Raw genomic sequence first — 17,857 nt, 5'->3', positions numbered from 1 at the left:
ACTCCTTTGAGGTGGTTGGCCAACAGTGGTCCTGGTAAAATCCAACTGTCCACTCTGCACAGCTGAATGGAAATGGGAAAAACATACAATCATGCTACTGGGTCTCACTTTATTTTATTTTATTTTTTTAATAATTCCTCAACATTATTTATTTATTTATTTATTTATGGCTGTGCTGGGTCCTCGCTCCTGTGCGAGGGCTTTCTCCAGTTGCGGCAAGCGGGGGCCACTCTTCATCGCGGTGCGCGGGCCTCTCACTGTCGCGGCCTCTCTTGTTGCGGAGCACAGGCTCCAGACGCGCAGGCTCAGTAGTTGTGGCTCACGGGCCTAGCTGCTCCGCGGCATGTGGGATCTTCCCAGACCAGGGCTCGAACCCGTGTCCCCTGCATTGGCAGGCAGACTCCCAACCACTGCGCCACCAGGGAAGCCCCCCGGGTCTCACTTTAAATTCATGATCACGGACTTCAAGCTGGCCCTCTATGCTGCCCAGCAACCGTGCTATATTTCTCTAGTAAACATCCAAATGGAGAGATCTAGGAGTCAGTTGATATGTTAGTTGGCAAATCAGCAAGTAACCTGGACTCTCCCAAACATACTTCGCCATAGTTTTCTCCTTCTCAACTCATGGCAATTCCGTCCTTCATGTTGCTAGGACCAAAAAGCTTAAAACGATCCTTGACTCCCCCTCTTTCTTTTACACTGTACATTTAATCCATCAGGAAATCTTGTTGACTCTACCCTCAAATTTATTTAGAGTTGGATCCAATTGCTGCGTCCACTGTCCTCACCCTAGTTGGACCCACCATCCTCATTCACCTGCATTATTGCAAAAGCCTCCTAAATGAGATTTCCCGTTTCCACCTTTGGTTTCCTGTTTAAACAAAACAGCCAGAATTTTCATTAAACATGTTAAGTCAACTCCTATGACTCTTCTGTTGGTAACCCTAATTGCTTTCTCATTTTACGTAGAGTAAAAGCCGAATTCTTTATAACAGCCTACGAGGACCCTACCAGGTCTGTTCCCCTCCACCCCATCACCTCTGACTTCACCTCCCGTGACTCTCCTCTCATTCTGCTCCAGTGCAGCAAACCTGCCCTCCTCGCTCTTCTGCTCCCAGAGCAAGCCAGACATGGTCCTGCCTTAGGGCCTTTGCATTGGCTGCACCCGCTTCCTGAAACACTCTGTTCACGTATATCTGCGTGGCTAATTTCCTCTCACCTTCTTGAAATGTGACCCTCTTAATGAATCCCACTCTGGCCACTTTTTAAAAATTGTAGCCTATACCCCCTGCCCACACTTCTCTTAATCTTCATTATCCCACCTTAACTTTTTTCCATAGCATTTATCACCTTCCTGGTACTACATAACTTTCTTATTTATTGTGTGGTTTCCTTTCTGTCTTCCCACACTGGAGTATAAACTCAGTCAAGGGGTAAGCTGTTTTAGATGTTTTTGTTTCCCAAGCACCTAGAACAGTGTCTGGTACATAGTGGACACTCAGTAAATATTTTCTGAATGAATAAACTGGTAATGTAACTAGTTGAGATAAAACAGATTTAAAGGGTATATTTTAATGCTAAATTGGCAGAAATTGAAATCTTAAGACACGATGGGAATAATCTTTAGGACTGTGAAATGACACTTTAATCTCTGACAAAGACTACATTCTGAAAAGTCAGCCTGTGCCCATCTACAGAAGGAGTGACCATGTGGGGCAAATAACAAAGCAGGGAAGAGGAGTGACTTAGAATTTACAGTCAGCAACTTAGAATTAGGAGGAAGGCAGGGTCATCGTAACATGCAGTTGGCAAAATTATACTTCAGGAAAGTTTGAAGCAGAATATGCTTTTAAAATTCTATCAATGAAATGGGTATAGGGACTCAAATCCTTTTAGATGAAGTATAACTTAATTCATAGTATTTTACAATTTGTTTTTATTCTGTTTTTTAAAAATAATTTGGTTTTGAAATTAATTTGAAATTATTTGAAATTAATTTGGTTTTGAAGTCCTCCAAATACAGACTCCTCTTCTATAAAAGAAAGAGGAATAAAGAAGGTCTGAATAATAACACGAGCTTTCCCCAAAATAACAGCTCTCCCTTCCCCTTCCTTGACATTCTTCCTCCTGGGAAACGTTGCCTTTACGTACCCCTCTGTCATAACCCACACGCCCTGTATCTAGTCTTCCCCTCTTCCACCCCCGTCATTGCATATCCCAGCCACTGCGTCCCTGCTCCTCACGCCTCAGGCGTGGTGAATGCAGCAACATGCCAGCCTCCTTGACTTAAATCTTCCTGTCCCCTCCTCTAGCCTGTCTTGCACATGCCTTCCAGACGACCTCCCTGCAGCTGCATTTTCAGTAAATCAGGCCCCTACTTAAAAGCTTCATGGAATATTTCCCGCAAGTGTTAACTCATCTCTCCAAACCTCAGGGTTCTTTGTGGTCTGGTGTATCCCCGGACAGTAGGGGTGCAGGCTTGGGCTGAGCCCCTCTTTTCTCCACCTTGTACCACTCCTGGCACTGAGCTTTCTCTCTTTTGGTCCCCTCACCTGAAATACCATTGTCATCCCCTCCACACATCTAAATCCAACACAGCCATTAAGGATCAGTCTTCTAATACTTCAGCCTTCACTGACCGCCCTCTTTCCTGAACTCTCCCAAACCCTTATGTATTACACAATTTTTTTTTCTAATTTAATGGTACATTGACTGACGTTGTATGTTAACTGCTTCACTTGGCTCCACCTTATTTTTTTCAGCAAGATGATCATCTTGAGGGCAGAAATCCTGTCTTATACCCATTCCCCCAGACCTGGCTCTGTACTAAATGTACAATAGGGACTCTATAAATTCCAGCACTGATTTCAAGGCACAGTTTCTCTCACATTTTAACATCTCTAAAATTGGGATACATTTTATAATTAGTCATGTCTTACCAATGCTTTCAATAGAATGGAAGGCACAATGTAGTTTTCATGGTCTGCACATGTATAAACTTGGCAGTAACTGTATGTGTTATTGTCACTTCAATTCGTTAAGCACACTGTTGGTACTGTAAGTGTTGAGTACAATTGCTATTTTTAAATATCTTCCAAGTTTGCACTATGACTCGATACTGAAAAGTTATTGTTTGTGCAGAAATGTACCAAAACAGAATAAGAGGGAAGCAAATACTGATATCAGCAAAGCAAATATTCATTGTTGGAGGAATGATCTGTATTCCTTATAAAGTAACAACCAGCTGCTTTATGGGACCTAAAAATGATGATACTTAGGATACAAGTAAAGCAAGCTATTGTTATATTTTGTTACTGAGATACAAGCAAAAGATTTGCCTTTTATATGCCAAGCAATGCAATTCAGGACTGGAGAAATTTGTCAAACCCTCAAAATGGATAAAATAATTTTTAAAGCAATGATAGACGGACAGGTTTGAATCATATGTAGTGCCAAACGATCTCGAGGTATTTTGTCATAGTTTAATTGTCATAAAATAATGGTGTATCTTATAATTGATGGCATCTTAGATTCAATAAAATATGATGTGTGTGTGTGTGTGTGTGTGTGTGTATTGCTTGCTTTCTTGCTTGATTGGTGATATGGTGAATTTCTTTTAGACCCAATTTAATTTTATTTATTTGTTGTTTAATGAACGTGATTCACAGATTCTTCTCTTCTGGCTCTATTTTTTGGTTGTGACTTCGTTCAACTCTTTATGTCTTATCTAAAGGAGCTCCGGTCTGAGGTGGAGCTGGAGGTGTTAGGAGACACAGAAGGACTCAACCTGTCATTCACAGCTGTCTGTAACACGGGGACCCCCTTTCCACACCAAAAGAAATGCTCTCACATGAAGGTGGGAGACACAGTAAGTAGACGGCCCATAGGTCATCTGAAAAAACATCTGGATGATCTGTCAGAAGTTACCTTAGTGCACTGAAGCTGGACTTTTCCTTTCAAGAATTTCAAAAGCGATTTTCAAAGATTTCCTAATAAATGCTTTCGCAAAGCTGATCCCCATGCAGCTTTGTTTCTTCCCATGCATATTGGTGGCTAGAAGAAGATAATTAGTATTTTCTTTTTTTCCAGGCTTCGTTCAACGTGACTGTGAGTATACCAAACTGTGAGAGAAGAAGCAGGCACATTATCGTAAAGCCTGTGGGGCTGGGGGACGCCCTGGAGATCCTTGTCAGTCCAGAATGCAGCTGTGACTGTCAGAAGGAAGTGGAGGTGAACAGCTCCAGATGCAGCAACGGGAACGGCTCTTTCCAGTGTGGAGTGTGCGCCTGCCACCCTGGCCACATGGGTCCTCACTGCGAGTGTGGGGAGGACACGCTGAGCACCGACTCCTGCAAGGAGGCCCCGGAACTCCCCACGTGCAGCGGAAGAGGCGATTGCTACTGCGGGCAGTGCATCTGCCACTTGTCCTCCTATGGAGACATTTATGGCCCTTACTGCCAGTGTGACAATTTCTCCTGCGTGAGACACAGAGGGCTGCTCTGTGGAGGTAGGCCATGTCCAAATCCACCTTACAGGGCGACTGTGCACGTATCAAGGAAGGGCTTTGCATCCTTTGCACCTTCCACAGCCACCTGGGCACAGTAGGTGCTCAATAAATGTTTGCTGATCAGTTGAGTGGGGTTGACCTTTAGACTAAGGTAACTGATCTTCTCTTATGTTTTTTTCTGGCTCTGACATTCCCTAGGGGTGAGATCTCTGCCAGCTGAACTTACATCTCTATTATTATTTCCCTGGGAGTAAGTAGGTAAAAGACGGATGCCTTCTCTTTGGTTATTATCCAGACGCCACCAAACTGCATGTAATCGAACTCCATTATTTTCCAGACTATTCTGGATCAGGCTCTTAGTATCTGACTCAACTCTTAAATGCTTATTACTTTGGAAAGATAAAAGACCAGGCTACTTAAGGAGCATACTGCAAAGGACGAGGGACACAAAAATTCTAAATGGACTTTCAGGGCCTTCATTCACTCCAAGCATATTTATTAAACACCTGTTATGTAACAGATACTAGGTTAGGCACAGGGTATAATAAACATGAATAAGGACATATGCGAAGAAGGCTATGGAAAGGGTAAAAATGAAAAATCCTTGGAATTTCTTGAGACTGAGAAAAATTTTAAGTAGCAGAAATATTTATGTTCTAATATCCTTTGTAGATGTAAAAATCACTTTAGTTTAAAACTATATTACATATAACATGACTATTATAAAATCATTCTGAGAGATGCACATACATATTTAAGTACAATCTAGTCAGACAAGAATTACAAATGTGTTAATATACTTTTAAATGATACAGATTTGTGTTACAACTGAAATCGTAACCGACTGCTGAATTTAAGCTCATGTCTTTTTTTTTTTTTCACAGTGTGTGAGCAGATAGCTTTTCAAAACAGAAAGCCATTATCTTTACAGAAAACTAAGCAAGTTACGTTTTCAAACCACAGTGTCAGGAACATATAAAAGAGACTGATTTTCAGGGGAAAAGGCCTTTGAAAACCATCTGATACCCTTAGAAGTGCACCTCCGTTTCATTTCTTGGCTCTTGCTGTTGCTGCCAATAGACTCCTCTGAGGCTGCCTTCTTTCTTCCCCACCAAAGAGTGAAAAGTTTAGGGTCTGTCCAGATTGAGACACATTTCTCTCCCTTTTCATTCAAAGGTGTTTTTCCTTATCTAATGGGTGTGTTTCCAAACCCACATTGGTCTTCTTTTCACACGATGCAGATAGAACACAGCCTGAAGCCAGAGGCCGTCACCAAGTCCCGAAAAAAATCTATTCAGCGGAACCCCAGATTGCATTTCTAATAGAAATCTTTAATAAAATATGTGCTTAAGACATTTGAAATTGCCTTTCAAAAAAAAAAATCCGAAGAGTAATTAAATACCGTATAACAGCAATTATGACCCCACCTGTATTTCACCCTTTAGATCTGAAGTCAGGGGTCTAAGGCTGTGTAAATCGATGGGTTGTGTTCAACAACACAGTTCTTCCCATTTCTTAATGGTCTTTCAGTTTATTTTGTGTCATGCATGTGGACGGACATAAATTCAGAGTCAACTTGATCTGTGCATTTGTAGTTCAGATGGTCTGACAATAGTGCCTCTCTTTGAATCAGATACAGTGATCGCTAAAGAAATTCTATTTAGAAAATACAATTTCTTTTCATTTGGACTCAGAAAACGTCACCAATGCCCATTTCCTTCATACATTGGGGTACTTTCCCATCCTCAACCATGACTGTTTCTCGAAAGCTTTTTTGTGTTCAGTAACATCTCAAAGGATATTCCTCTATTATTAGTAACTTTCTCTTTTAAAGGGTATAATAAAAGTACAATCATTCAAAGTCAATGAAGGCAATGGAGCACCTACTATGTGCCTGGCATTGTGCTTTGTGTAGGGATAAAACTGATCCTGGCCTTGTGAACACACACGCTATTGTTGCTGTTGTTTGCCACAGAGGCCTGACTATGCTACAGCCTTATATCTCGTGTATATCTCAATTATTTTACAACTAACATACTCTGCAATGTGCTGCTTCTCTGAACGGCCATTATCACAATGTTCTTTTCATGCACTTCCTTCCATCCATCTGTAAGCACTCAAAGATAGAGCGCTCCATTGATTTTTTCCCTTGCCCAAATTCCATTAGTCTTTTAAATTTTGATTCTAAGAGACTGGAAACTCTAACAGGCAAACAGCATTACAGAAAAAACTTCCTGCCATTGTGCACTTAGTTATCAGTCAATGGCATCCCAGAAAGATCTCTCCCTCTCAAAAGAGCCTGATAATTTTTTCTTGATCTTTGGTTATCATCTTGCCTCTACATGAAGCCATTATGAAGTTTTGTTGTTGTTGTTATTGTTGTATGAACAGGTACCTTAGATAATTGGTTGTTTGTGGATATCAATTAAAAACTTTTGTGACTGGGTTAATGGTTCTGGAAGGCCCACAGAAAGGGAGGGTTTCTAAGTTCTGAAAGGAGCTCTTGGAAGGGTTTTCTAAAATTTCTGCCAAGTAATTCATATATGCAGTGATACACTTGGGCATTCTCAAAGCCTTTGGAAATGCACATTTCATTTGACAATATTTATATACCGTATACATTTTTCAGAATGAACTTCAATATGGAAATCACCCCCTATCATGAAAGTAAGTTCTCCCTTTTGCTGAGGAAGAAACAAAAAGCAATTGTACTTTAGAGGATAGCTTACATATAAAAATTAAATGAATGGTTTTGGCCTAAATAACCTAACTATTCTTAGCTTTGAATTAATTAGTTCAATTATGAATTAAATAGGTTATGAAATGCAGTCTTAATGTCATGGATCCAGATAAATTTCAACTCATCTTTCATTAGAGAAGTGTAAGTCTTTTTAGTATATATATGTACAAATTACTATATTACTCTCTCTATATAGATATAGAGATACAGATATAGATACAGATGTAGATATATAAATATAGATATAGATATAGATACAGGTACACATACACCGGGAGAAGTCAGAATCCAGCTTCAAAATCTTTGTGGTTTATCCTTTGTTCTGTGATTTCCTACTCCATGTCTCTTAAGGCCAGGTCATGAAGATAGAAAAGTAATGACCTTCTAGACCAAAGTTTACAAGAGAAAACCCAGAATCCTTCTTTCTACAATGAACATGGCAGCGTCTCCTACAAATGGAAACCTGCCTCACTGTGATTTCCTTTTTTTTTTTTTTTTTTTTAAAAGCTAGTCTTTTTTTTTTTTTTTTTTTTTTTTTTTTTTATGGCTGTGTTGGGTCTTCGTTTCTGTGCGAGGGCTTTCTCTAGTTGCGGCAAGTGGGGGCCACTCTTCATCGCGGTGCACGGGCCTCTCACTATCGCGGCCTCTCTTGTTGCGGAGCACAGGCTCCAGACGCGCAGGCGCAGTAATTGTGGCTCACGGGCCTAGTTGCTCCGCGGCATGTGGGATCTTCCCAGACCAGGGCTCGAACCCGTGTCCCCTGCATTGGCAGGCAGATTCTCAACCACTGCGCCACCAGGGAAGCCCACTTGTGATTTCTTTTACATCTGTTTGGTTTTCAGTATAATTACAGGAGTTTTAATATTGATGGATAATTTTGCTATCAGATTCTTCTTACTGGATAGTGTTTAGGAGTAATGATAATAACTTATATATTGCTTATTTATGGGCCAAGCACTGTTCTAAACATTGTTATATATTATCTCAAGTAATCATCATAACAATCCGATGAAGTAGTGCTATTAATAACCCCTCCTTACCAATGAGGAAACTGAGGCATAGAAAGGTTGAGTAATTTTCCCAACTTGGCCCAGCCTGTGCCAGAGCCAGGACCCAAACATGTGCTGTCTGGCTCTACACCTGTGCACTCACCCACTACGTACTCAACCACCGCCACCATGCCCACATGCCTTTGGAATGTTGCCAGAGAGCAAAACCTGGGAGGCGATGGCTGGTGCACATTTCCCTTTCTGAAGAAAAGTGTCAGTTACGAAATTTGTAAGTAAATACTGTTTGTTTGGAACAGCAAAAGCCAATTTAGGATCTTGGGCATGGCAGGCACCCAAAAAATATTATGAAAGGACACACAAGCCCATTACCTGAAACACTTTATTTAACATTTTATAGTAGTTCAGACACTACTCTGTGGCCAGTTCTTCAGGAGCCCCTCTTGTCTCTCAACCTCTTCTGTGAGGATCCCTTTCTCTGATTACATTTTAAATGCTGATGCTCTCCAGGGATTTCCTCACTCTATCTGCTTGCCCTAGATGATCTCATCCACATCAGCTTCAACTGCCATCTATCCCTGGTGGATTCCAAGCCCCAAACTTCAGGGCTATATACACGTATTCAACCACCCATGGGTCCCTCAAACTCAACAGAACCAAAAATGAACTCATCATCTTCCCCATCCTAAGCTGCTCTTCCTCCTCTGCCTCAGAACAATCTATTCATTTAACAATTAAGCATTCTCTGTGCCAGGCACTGGGGAGAAGGCACCGCATGAGTTGCTTCCATTCCAGGGCAGTAAACAGCCGCCCCATCCAGCTAGCAGCCCAGGGGGGTGACCTGCGGAGGATTCCATCCTCTCTCTTCCCCCGCCCCACCTCCGCCCTGGGCATCCCATGCCGTGAATTTCATCCCCTTTCCTCTCCATTCCCATGGACACTGTTCAGGGCCTCATATCTTCTTGCCTCTATTGCTGGGAGAACCTCCTTACTTGCTTTTCTGTGTCTAGTTTGACCCTCTCTACTGATGCCAGGACATTTCTAGACACATATCTATCTCTCCAGGTCTCTCCCTTACTTAAAATTGCATAACTTTCAGGATAAAACCTCTTACTTTAGTCCATAAAGCTTTTCATGATGTGATTTCTGATTTTTGTTGACCTTTTCCTCCTATCCTCACGGACACCCCATACGCACCTTTGGCTTTATTCATGTGACTTTACTATGGGTATTAAGCAGGTCACATGGTCACACACTTCTGTCATTTACCTATGCTTTTTTCTCTGCTTATAATGCACGTAACCCTCTTCTTCTATCTTCTATCCTTATCTTCCAAATTCAGCTCAAGCATCACTTCCTCTGGAAACTTCCCCAAATCTCTTGTCTAATTTGGAAACTTCCTCTGTGTGTATGGCACTTATCACGTTGTACTTATTAGCAGTAGTATCTATTTGCCTGTCTCCTAGACTAAGCTATAAGCTCAGCCACCTTGTCTTATTTAATTTTGTATCCTCAAGCCTAAAACAATCTTTGGCACATGATATATGCTCAATTAAAATTTGTTAAATAAATGAATTTGTTGGGCACTCACTGTATGCCTGTAGGACATCTAGTTGGTGAATACAAAGCTAGGAGATTTACACATTATCTCATCTGGCCACAACCATTGGAAGCAGCTTTTATTCCCTCTACTTTATAGATGAGGCTTTCATGATTACTCAGCTTGAGTGATGTAGAGGTGGGGTTACTAAAGTCTATCTTGTATCTCTATCCTATGGCACCTTAATTGAAAGCAAAAACTTTAAAAAACTACATATATATATATATATATATATATATATATACACACACACACACACACACACACAGTTGGCCCTTGAACAACACGGGTTTGAAGTGCATGGGTCCACTTACATGCAGATTTTTTTTCAATAAATATATTGGAAAAATTTTTGGAGATTTGCAACAATTTGAAAATACTCACAGATGAACTGCATAGCCAGAAATATCGAAAAAATATTTAGGTATGTCATGAATGCATACAGTATATATAGATAGTAGTCTATTCTTACATAGGCATAAGGTGAGTGATATTTAAGATAAAGTTAATAATGTGTTAGTTTTCTTACTGTTTTATAACTTTGCTTTCAAAGCATTATATTACTGTACAGTATGCCTTTCTCATAATTGGAGAAACTGCATATCAGCCTACCATTACAGGTAAGCGGTTTTTTAGAAGATGTAATCATGCTTCTATATGAATACGTCTATAATGCTGTATGCCATAAACATTTTTAACAATTCATTCGTTGGTGTATAGGCTAGGCTACTGGGAAGAAATTATATCAATTATACTAGGCTACCATAAAGCAATCATATTGCTGCTTCTTCGTTAGCAAGGCACAAATAGCTATATCTGTAAATAGATATGAATTTCTTTTTCACATTATCTTTTCATTTTTGATGTCTAATGTTAGTAATTTGTATAATATCTACAGTGTTGTAAGACAATATTGATGTAGGTACTGCCAGACGATTCGTCTTGTAAATTTACGGCATTGATAAATACAGTACAGTACTGTAAATGTATTTTCTCTTCCTTATGATTTTCTTAACAACATTTTCTTTTCTCTAGCTCACTTTATTGTAAGTATACAGTATATGATACATATAACATACAAAATATGTCTTAATCAACTGTTTACGGTATCAGTAAGGCTTCCAGTCAACAGGAGGCTCTTAGCAGTTAAGAGTTGAGGGAGTCCAAAGTTATCCTCAGATTCTGGCCTGGGGGGAGGGGTGAGAGTGGGGCGGGGGGGGGGGGTTGGTCAGTGCCCCAACCCATGCGTTGGTCAAGCGCCAGCTGTATATACACACACATACTTGCACACACACACACCAAGTAGCTATTATAGGTTTCTGGATTCTCTTATTTCATCTGGTTATAAATTCTGTTTGATATAACATCAGGCAATCAAGTTGGTTCAGTTAAGAGACCAGATCAATGAATATACACAGCTCGCAAAATACGTTCCATAAAATCTATCTACGCTCACTCCCCCCCTCCCCCGCACCCACACACACGCACTCACTTTTTTTCTCGTTTTTTTCTTCAGTCTTTTTGATGGCGTTCAAAGAGAAAAGATGGCCCCCAAGATTCGGAAGTGGCTTTAGCCGTAAGAAACCCAGGGCTTTGTTTTGCAGATAACGGCGACTGTGACTGCGGCGAGTGCGTGTGCAGGAGCGGCTGGACGGGCGAGTACTGTAACTGCACCACCAGCACGGAGCCCTGCATCTCCGAAGACGGGGCGCTCTGCAGCGGGCGAGGGGGCTGTGTGTGCGGCAAGTGCGTTTGCACGAACCCCGGAGCCTCGGGACCCACCTGCGAACGTTGTCCCACCTGCGGCGATCCCTGTAACTCTAAATGGTAATGTCTCTACACTCACCAGTCCTTCCTGCCCATAGGGTTCATGGTGATCAAAGTTATAATGACATTTTATACACTCAGACCTCAGATTTCTCTTGCTGGCTTTGGTCTCCAAGCCTCCATCAAAACACACAAACCCGCAGGGCCCCTGCGATCGTCAGCCTGGAACGTCAGCCTCTCCCTTGCCTGAGCTCAGCACTGATGATCCAGGACCACAAAGTCACATTTCTGCAAGAGAGCCTAGCGGGGAAGCTGAGCTGATGTCCCACGCTGATAACATCGATAGTCTCTCCCTTACAGTACCAACCACACATCAGGAATGCCCTGGGGGTAGACGGAGGACACTCACATTCAGTACTTTTTTAAGGGAAACAGACAAGCTTCTTTCTTATCTAGACGTTTATAGCCTGACCTTACTGATTCATTCCTATCTATAAACTCATAAAGGCAAAGAGGCAGAAAGATGATCTTGGCTTTCCAATCCTTCCCTCTTCTTTACCACTCGTGCTCTTTGGCACCTTTCTTTGGTTGTCATTCTACACTGCTATTGTGACTGACACTTTCTTTTATACAATGTGAACAACAACAGCAACAAAACAACCACATTGTTTTTATTTTCCAGTAAAAAAAAAAAAAAGTTTCTTTGCTTGGCAACTAACTTCTTAATGAAAGCGGGGCAACATTTGCAGGTTAAGTGAAGCAAATCTCCAAATTGACTGTGTTAGGACATTGCAGGTATAATGTATTATACAGCAAACGTGCTTAAGCAGTTCATACTTTCATTAACTCTGGTACCTAAAATGGGGCATGTGCATTTCCAATGTAAACAAAGTAAGAAAATCAATATTATCAATATTCACTCAGTGGTTGCTCACTATTCAGGTGTCAAAACTTCTCTGTCACTGTGCCTGGACATATGCCAAGAGAAGCACGGGCACAAGGTTAGACTTACTTGAATAGAATTTAGTATAAAATGTCATTTCAAGGTATTTCTTCTATTATTTTTCTATTTTATCTTCTCTGTAAACATGATTCAATCTTCTTTGAAAAATTTTTTTATTTAACTATAGTTGATTTACAATGTTGTGTTAGTTTTAGGTGTTCAGCTTCAGATTCTTTTCCATTATAGGCGATTACAAGATATTGAATATAGTTCCATGTGCTATACAGTAAATCCTTGTTGTTTATCTATTTTATATATAGTAGTGTGTATATGCTAATTCCAACTTCCTAATGTATCCCTCCCCTTCCCCTTTCCCCTTTGGTAACCAGAAGTTTGTTTTCTTTGTCAAACATGATTCAATCTTAAATCTGGTTTATAAGACATGAAATTAATAGTCCAAGTAGTTTGAATTTGAGAAATCGGGTAGAGTGATCCCCTTGGTGTTTGTTAGTTTTGAGATGAAACCATTCTATTTATTCTTTTATGCACTTATTTATCAAATAGGTATTAAGTGCTTACTATAGGCCAGGAATCATGTCAGGTCATAGACATACAGTGATACTGAAACAGTTATACTTCCTGCTGTCACAGCTGCTGAGCATCTACTGGGAAAGACAGAACATTTTATAAAGTAATTATAATGATATCTGGGCTAACAGTTACAATAAGGGATAGAGGGGGTGTGGTGGAACTATATGGCAGGAGATAAAGCTACCAGACTAGCTCGGGCAGCCATCAGTGAGATGCACAAAGGGGTAGAGCTTTTAAGGGCTTCCGCAATCTCCAGCAGCCCCAATGCAAAACCACTCCAAGTAAATATATAACCCAGATAAGTGCAGTGTGTTTGCTGTGCAAAGGCAACTTCCAGGTAAGATTGCTATCCCTACCCCACATAGATTGCTGCTCCTAAACCCTTCCAGCAGAGGAATTCAGAGGCTTCCACTACAAGGGAACTAACTGATAAGGATTAGGGAAGGCTTGCCTAAGGAAGTGCTGTTTCAGCTGAGATTTGCTGAGGCATGGTGGGCGTGGGGAATGTTTCCAGCACTTAGAGGAGCATACCTTTCCTGGGCCAGCATAACGCGTGCCCACAGTAAGAAAACTTTTGCAGCTTTGGGTGACTCCAAACACTATCCAGCTGTAACGTGATTTTCAGCACAAGATTAATTCAGGGTCTAAGCTTTACTTTCCTGTATAGACATCATTAGAGTAGCTTAATTCCTGGGCTATGTTCTTGGAAATATACTTTTCTATAAGTAGCAATCCTTTATTTAAAAACCTGCATTTATGAGGATCCAGGCTGTAATCTTCAGCTTTTGAAAATACCCTTATCAAGGCTTGGACGCATTCAAAAGAGTTACAGAAAAGTGAATCTTTAAAATAGTCATTCAGGACATATGAGAATTCTTGGAATTCTTGTTAAACACAGACCATTTCTATTAAGAAAGTCACACTTTGTCTAGTCTCTAATCATATTTTAGTACCATAAACCCTTCCCAGGAAAATGTTTAATGAAAATATAGCTAAATCAAATACCAAAATAATTGGATTTTTTGTTGTTGTTGGGGAAAAAAAATGTTAATCTAACCAATCAGAAGCAATCAGTACAGATGAATGAGGATAGTAGCTATTATCAAGACTGGCTCAGGGAACACTGATTACTGAATGGAATCCAGAATAAAGCAGTTTCCTCTTGGACATCACCCAACCATCTTTCTGAAAGTAACGAAACACAATATCCTCTCTGAGACACTCCTAGAGCCAGAACCATAGTGACAGCATTAAAGCAATATCCCAGCTGCGTATCTATTTTCCACCAACACAAACTGATCAACTCTGTTGAATAATGTTCACAGGAGCTGCATTGAATGCTACCTGTCTGCAGATGGCCAGGCCCGAGAAGACTGTGTTGACAAATGCAAATTAGCTGGTGCGACCATCAATGAAGAAGAAGGTTCTACTTGTTTGAAATTGCTTTCCTTTCCTTTGCACAGTTTTGGAGAGGCAGAAACTCGGTGGAGGGCTTTTCAGTAGCTCGACTTCATTTGTACTAGGGTGTTAATTCACTCGCATTCATTTTTAAGAGTAAATGCATTCCAGAAGGCTAAAGACTTGATGGTTTGGGAGACAAGCAATTTAAAGTCCCGGCAATGCTATTTGCTTTGTTGCAAATTCATCTCTGCTTAACACATGCAATTGGAGAGAATTCCAGAATGCTATATTTTTTTGAATTAGAAGAGTGGAAAATTGAAGAAATAGCTAAATGTTAACCTCCTAACCTGAAATCATCCTCTATCGTCCGATTACCTTATTTCACGATAGGACAAAGTAAGGTGTAATACGGGTTTTCTGACAGCAACTCTCAGACACCAGGCAGTTTCTGGTTAGTGGCCATTTTTCCTGCCCTCCCCTCCATATGCTCTTACTCCCAGCTTTCCAAACATGGGCGTTACATGGTCATCCTTAATTCCCTGTTGCCTTGGTCCCAAACTACAAGAAGGACCTGTTACCTTTAACTGCTAAGCAAACTCTGCTCTTGCTTCCACCTGCCGTTTTTGAAGTTACTTACTTAAAATCAGATTCTTTCTAATGGCAAAATGTTATCTCAAATCTGTAAATTGGTTGTATTTTATCTGGGAAGGCATTTAAGAAATAACTTGGGAACTTTAAAACAAAGCCGATGACTGACTTCTCCCAAAGGGACCATCTGGGGGGATTTGTTTTTCCATCATCACGAACTCCCTGCCTTATCCTGCCGCTCAGGTAGGGACGTTGTTCTGCACGCCTCGGAGGCACCGCCACAGTGCACCTCAGGAGGAGTGGAATAACCAAGACGATAATTTATGACCCTCTAGGATATGTATCTTGAATAGACGAAGCTAGAATACAGAAATTAATCCATTTCCAAAGTGAAATAAGTTAGTGATAGTTATATTGTTTTGAAAATTACCAACATTGTTTTAAAATTGAGGTTTCTGACCGTGCACAGTTAAATAGCCCTGTATGGAGGGGTGTGATTAGCGCTCATGAAACCCCTCGTCTGTGCTTTTCTGGTGCCTCAGATAAATATGCCAAATAGCCATAAATTGGACAAGACGGTATGTACCTTACACTAATACCGAAGGTAAGATGCAGTAAAAGCACCGAGTAAAGTGGCATTTGTGGCCTGTCCACGTTAGTAACTAGTACAAAATCTCAGCATATCCTTCTGGCTTCATTTCACAGCAAACAGTTGGGATATTTACCAAGTGTTTTAAAGAAATGACTAAAAAATTGCAGAAAATGCCCTGCAAATGACTAGAACTGAATTGACTAGCAGCGTGAGAAATCTAATGTGCTGAGGGGAAAAAAGAAGTAAACCTTGGAAACATGTAAATCATGAACAGGGAATTACTATATTTAAATACACAGTTTTCTGAGTATAGGTTATCTTAAATGCTTGGATTTGAGAGGAAGACAAGATTCTCAAGTGGCATTTAAAATTTTTGCATTATTCTTCTTGTATAATCAACTAAATTACCTTCAAAATAGGGGACTACAACTTTTTCTAACTCAGAAATCAAAAATAATAATTGGATTACTAGTACCATTTAAAGCACTAATCTTGATTAATTCGAGAGAAAAACTATCTTTGTCAGCCTGTGAATTAAAAAAGTCACTCTTCTAATGGGGCTTTTTATAAGTCCTATTTCAAGTTACTCATCCAGTTGTGTTATTGATCATATCATCTTGAAATTATCACAACATATTTGCTCTTCCATGGGGTCTTTTATCAGCCCATTCTTCCCCTAATAAGGACATGGAGAGTAAAGTAAGATAACCATAAACTTCATAATCTGAATAAATTATTCCTCACCTGTGCTATGGTGACTTGTGTATTTCTAAGGACATGCGGTTTAACTTTATTCATTCCATTTTACTGAAGTAGAAGTTTTTAATTTATCCCAATATTCATGTACTTAGAGCATTGTTACTCAAAGTGTGTTCCATGGAACACTAGTTCTGAAAGTGTTAAATGGACAAAAGCACCCATGGTCATATAAATTTTGTAAATGGGAAGCTAAGCTTTTTGTTTTCTTTGCAAGACTGAGAGTTGTCATGTATATTAAATTAAATATGCATTGTGAATTTGCAGGAGAAGCAAAAGGAGGAATTAGAGTAAGGAGGGATTCCCAAACTTATCTGACCACAGAACTCTTTTTTTTTCCCCCCTTGGGAAACTGTTTTCTCTGAGAACTACTGCCTCAGCCCCAGAGACGAGGTCTTAAACACATGGTTATCTTGATTCAATGGTGCAGACAGTTTATATTTTCCACATCTTTTTTGGACCTTCCCACACCCCAGGCTTTTCGCCTCCATTCTCACATTTCTTCCTTTTCTAAGTATGATTTCATGGACTGCCTGAGATCTTATTTTCATCGTATTATTCTAGAACAGCACTGCTAGCACTCATAAAAGTGGGTAAAAAAAAGAAAGGTCCATTTCTAATGAACAACAAAAGAAAACCTTAGCAGCTAATTATGCAAATCTCCAGCCCAAGCTGGACCTTTTCACTGCACATTCAATAATGCATTTTAATACCCAAACACTACAAAACAGGCTAAATCTAGAGTCATAACAGTCATGGAAAGGAGTGGTGAAGTAATTAAAGCAAGAAGGGAGTCGTGACTCAAAGGTCATATTAGCAGTTCCATTAAAACTTTAAAAATCCTGGCCAAGTAAATTAAGCCTCCCTGTGCTTCAGTGTAGCTCTTTAAGGGAAAATAAAAAAGCAGGATTAATATTACTGAAAGAAGTATTATGAGCTGTCCACATATTTTCTACCTGAGAATAAAATGTTCCATTAAGTAAGTTTGAGAGGAACAGGGCGGGTGTCCACTGTCACGGCAGAGAAGAGGAGGGAAGGAAAAAAACACTCTAAAACAAAAAAAAGCATATTCCCGGAGACGTCACGAATCCTAGCTAACTGAATGGTTTGGTAGGAGAATATGTGGTGGAGGTCATCCAAAAATGACCAAAGTATGAATTATATATACAGTTCTGTTGCTGTCAAACACATGAAATAACACAAATTTCACTAATCAAGTGCTGCCCAGAGGTGCCCAAACCTCTTCATCAGAATCACCTCATTAAAAACACTATTAACAATTCACTAAAATGCAAGCTCCTGTCCAAACCACGGACTTCTCGAATCAGAATAGCCAGGGTGGGTCCCTGGAATCCATCACTGTAG

At 40.2% G+C, this 17,857-nt stretch overlaps 1 protein-coding gene across 5 annotated transcripts in view; it reads left to right on the top strand.

Moving 5' to 3' along the window:
- The window catches only part of ITGB6 (integrin subunit beta 6), a 125,381-nt gene that overhangs the window by 92,400 nt on the left and 15,124 nt on the right, over positions 1-17,857 (top strand). For 2 of the 5 annotated variants that reach the window (XM_059927965.1, XM_059927962.1), the window contains 4 exons: positions 3,734-3,868; positions 4,090-4,507; positions 11,444-11,681; positions 14,481-14,578. In XM_059927965.1, coding sequence (XP_059783948.1) covers positions 3,734-3,868; positions 4,090-4,507; positions 11,444-11,681; positions 14,481-14,578 — 889 coding nt within the window. The remainder of the gene's footprint in view (positions 1-3,733; positions 3,869-4,089; positions 4,508-11,443; positions 11,682-14,480; positions 14,579-17,857) is intronic. The other 3 variants (XM_059927963.1, XM_059927966.1, XM_059927964.1) reach the window with 2 other exon arrangements.

The sequence above is a fragment of the Balaenoptera ricei genome, chromosome 7 (assembly GCF_028023285.1).
Source record: "Balaenoptera ricei isolate mBalRic1 chromosome 7, mBalRic1.hap2, whole genome shotgun sequence".
NCBI lineage: Eukaryota > Metazoa > Chordata > Mammalia > Artiodactyla > Balaenopteridae > Balaenoptera > Balaenoptera ricei.
Note: the sequence above shows the minus strand (reverse complement) of the source record. Positions and strands in the feature narration are given on the sequence as shown.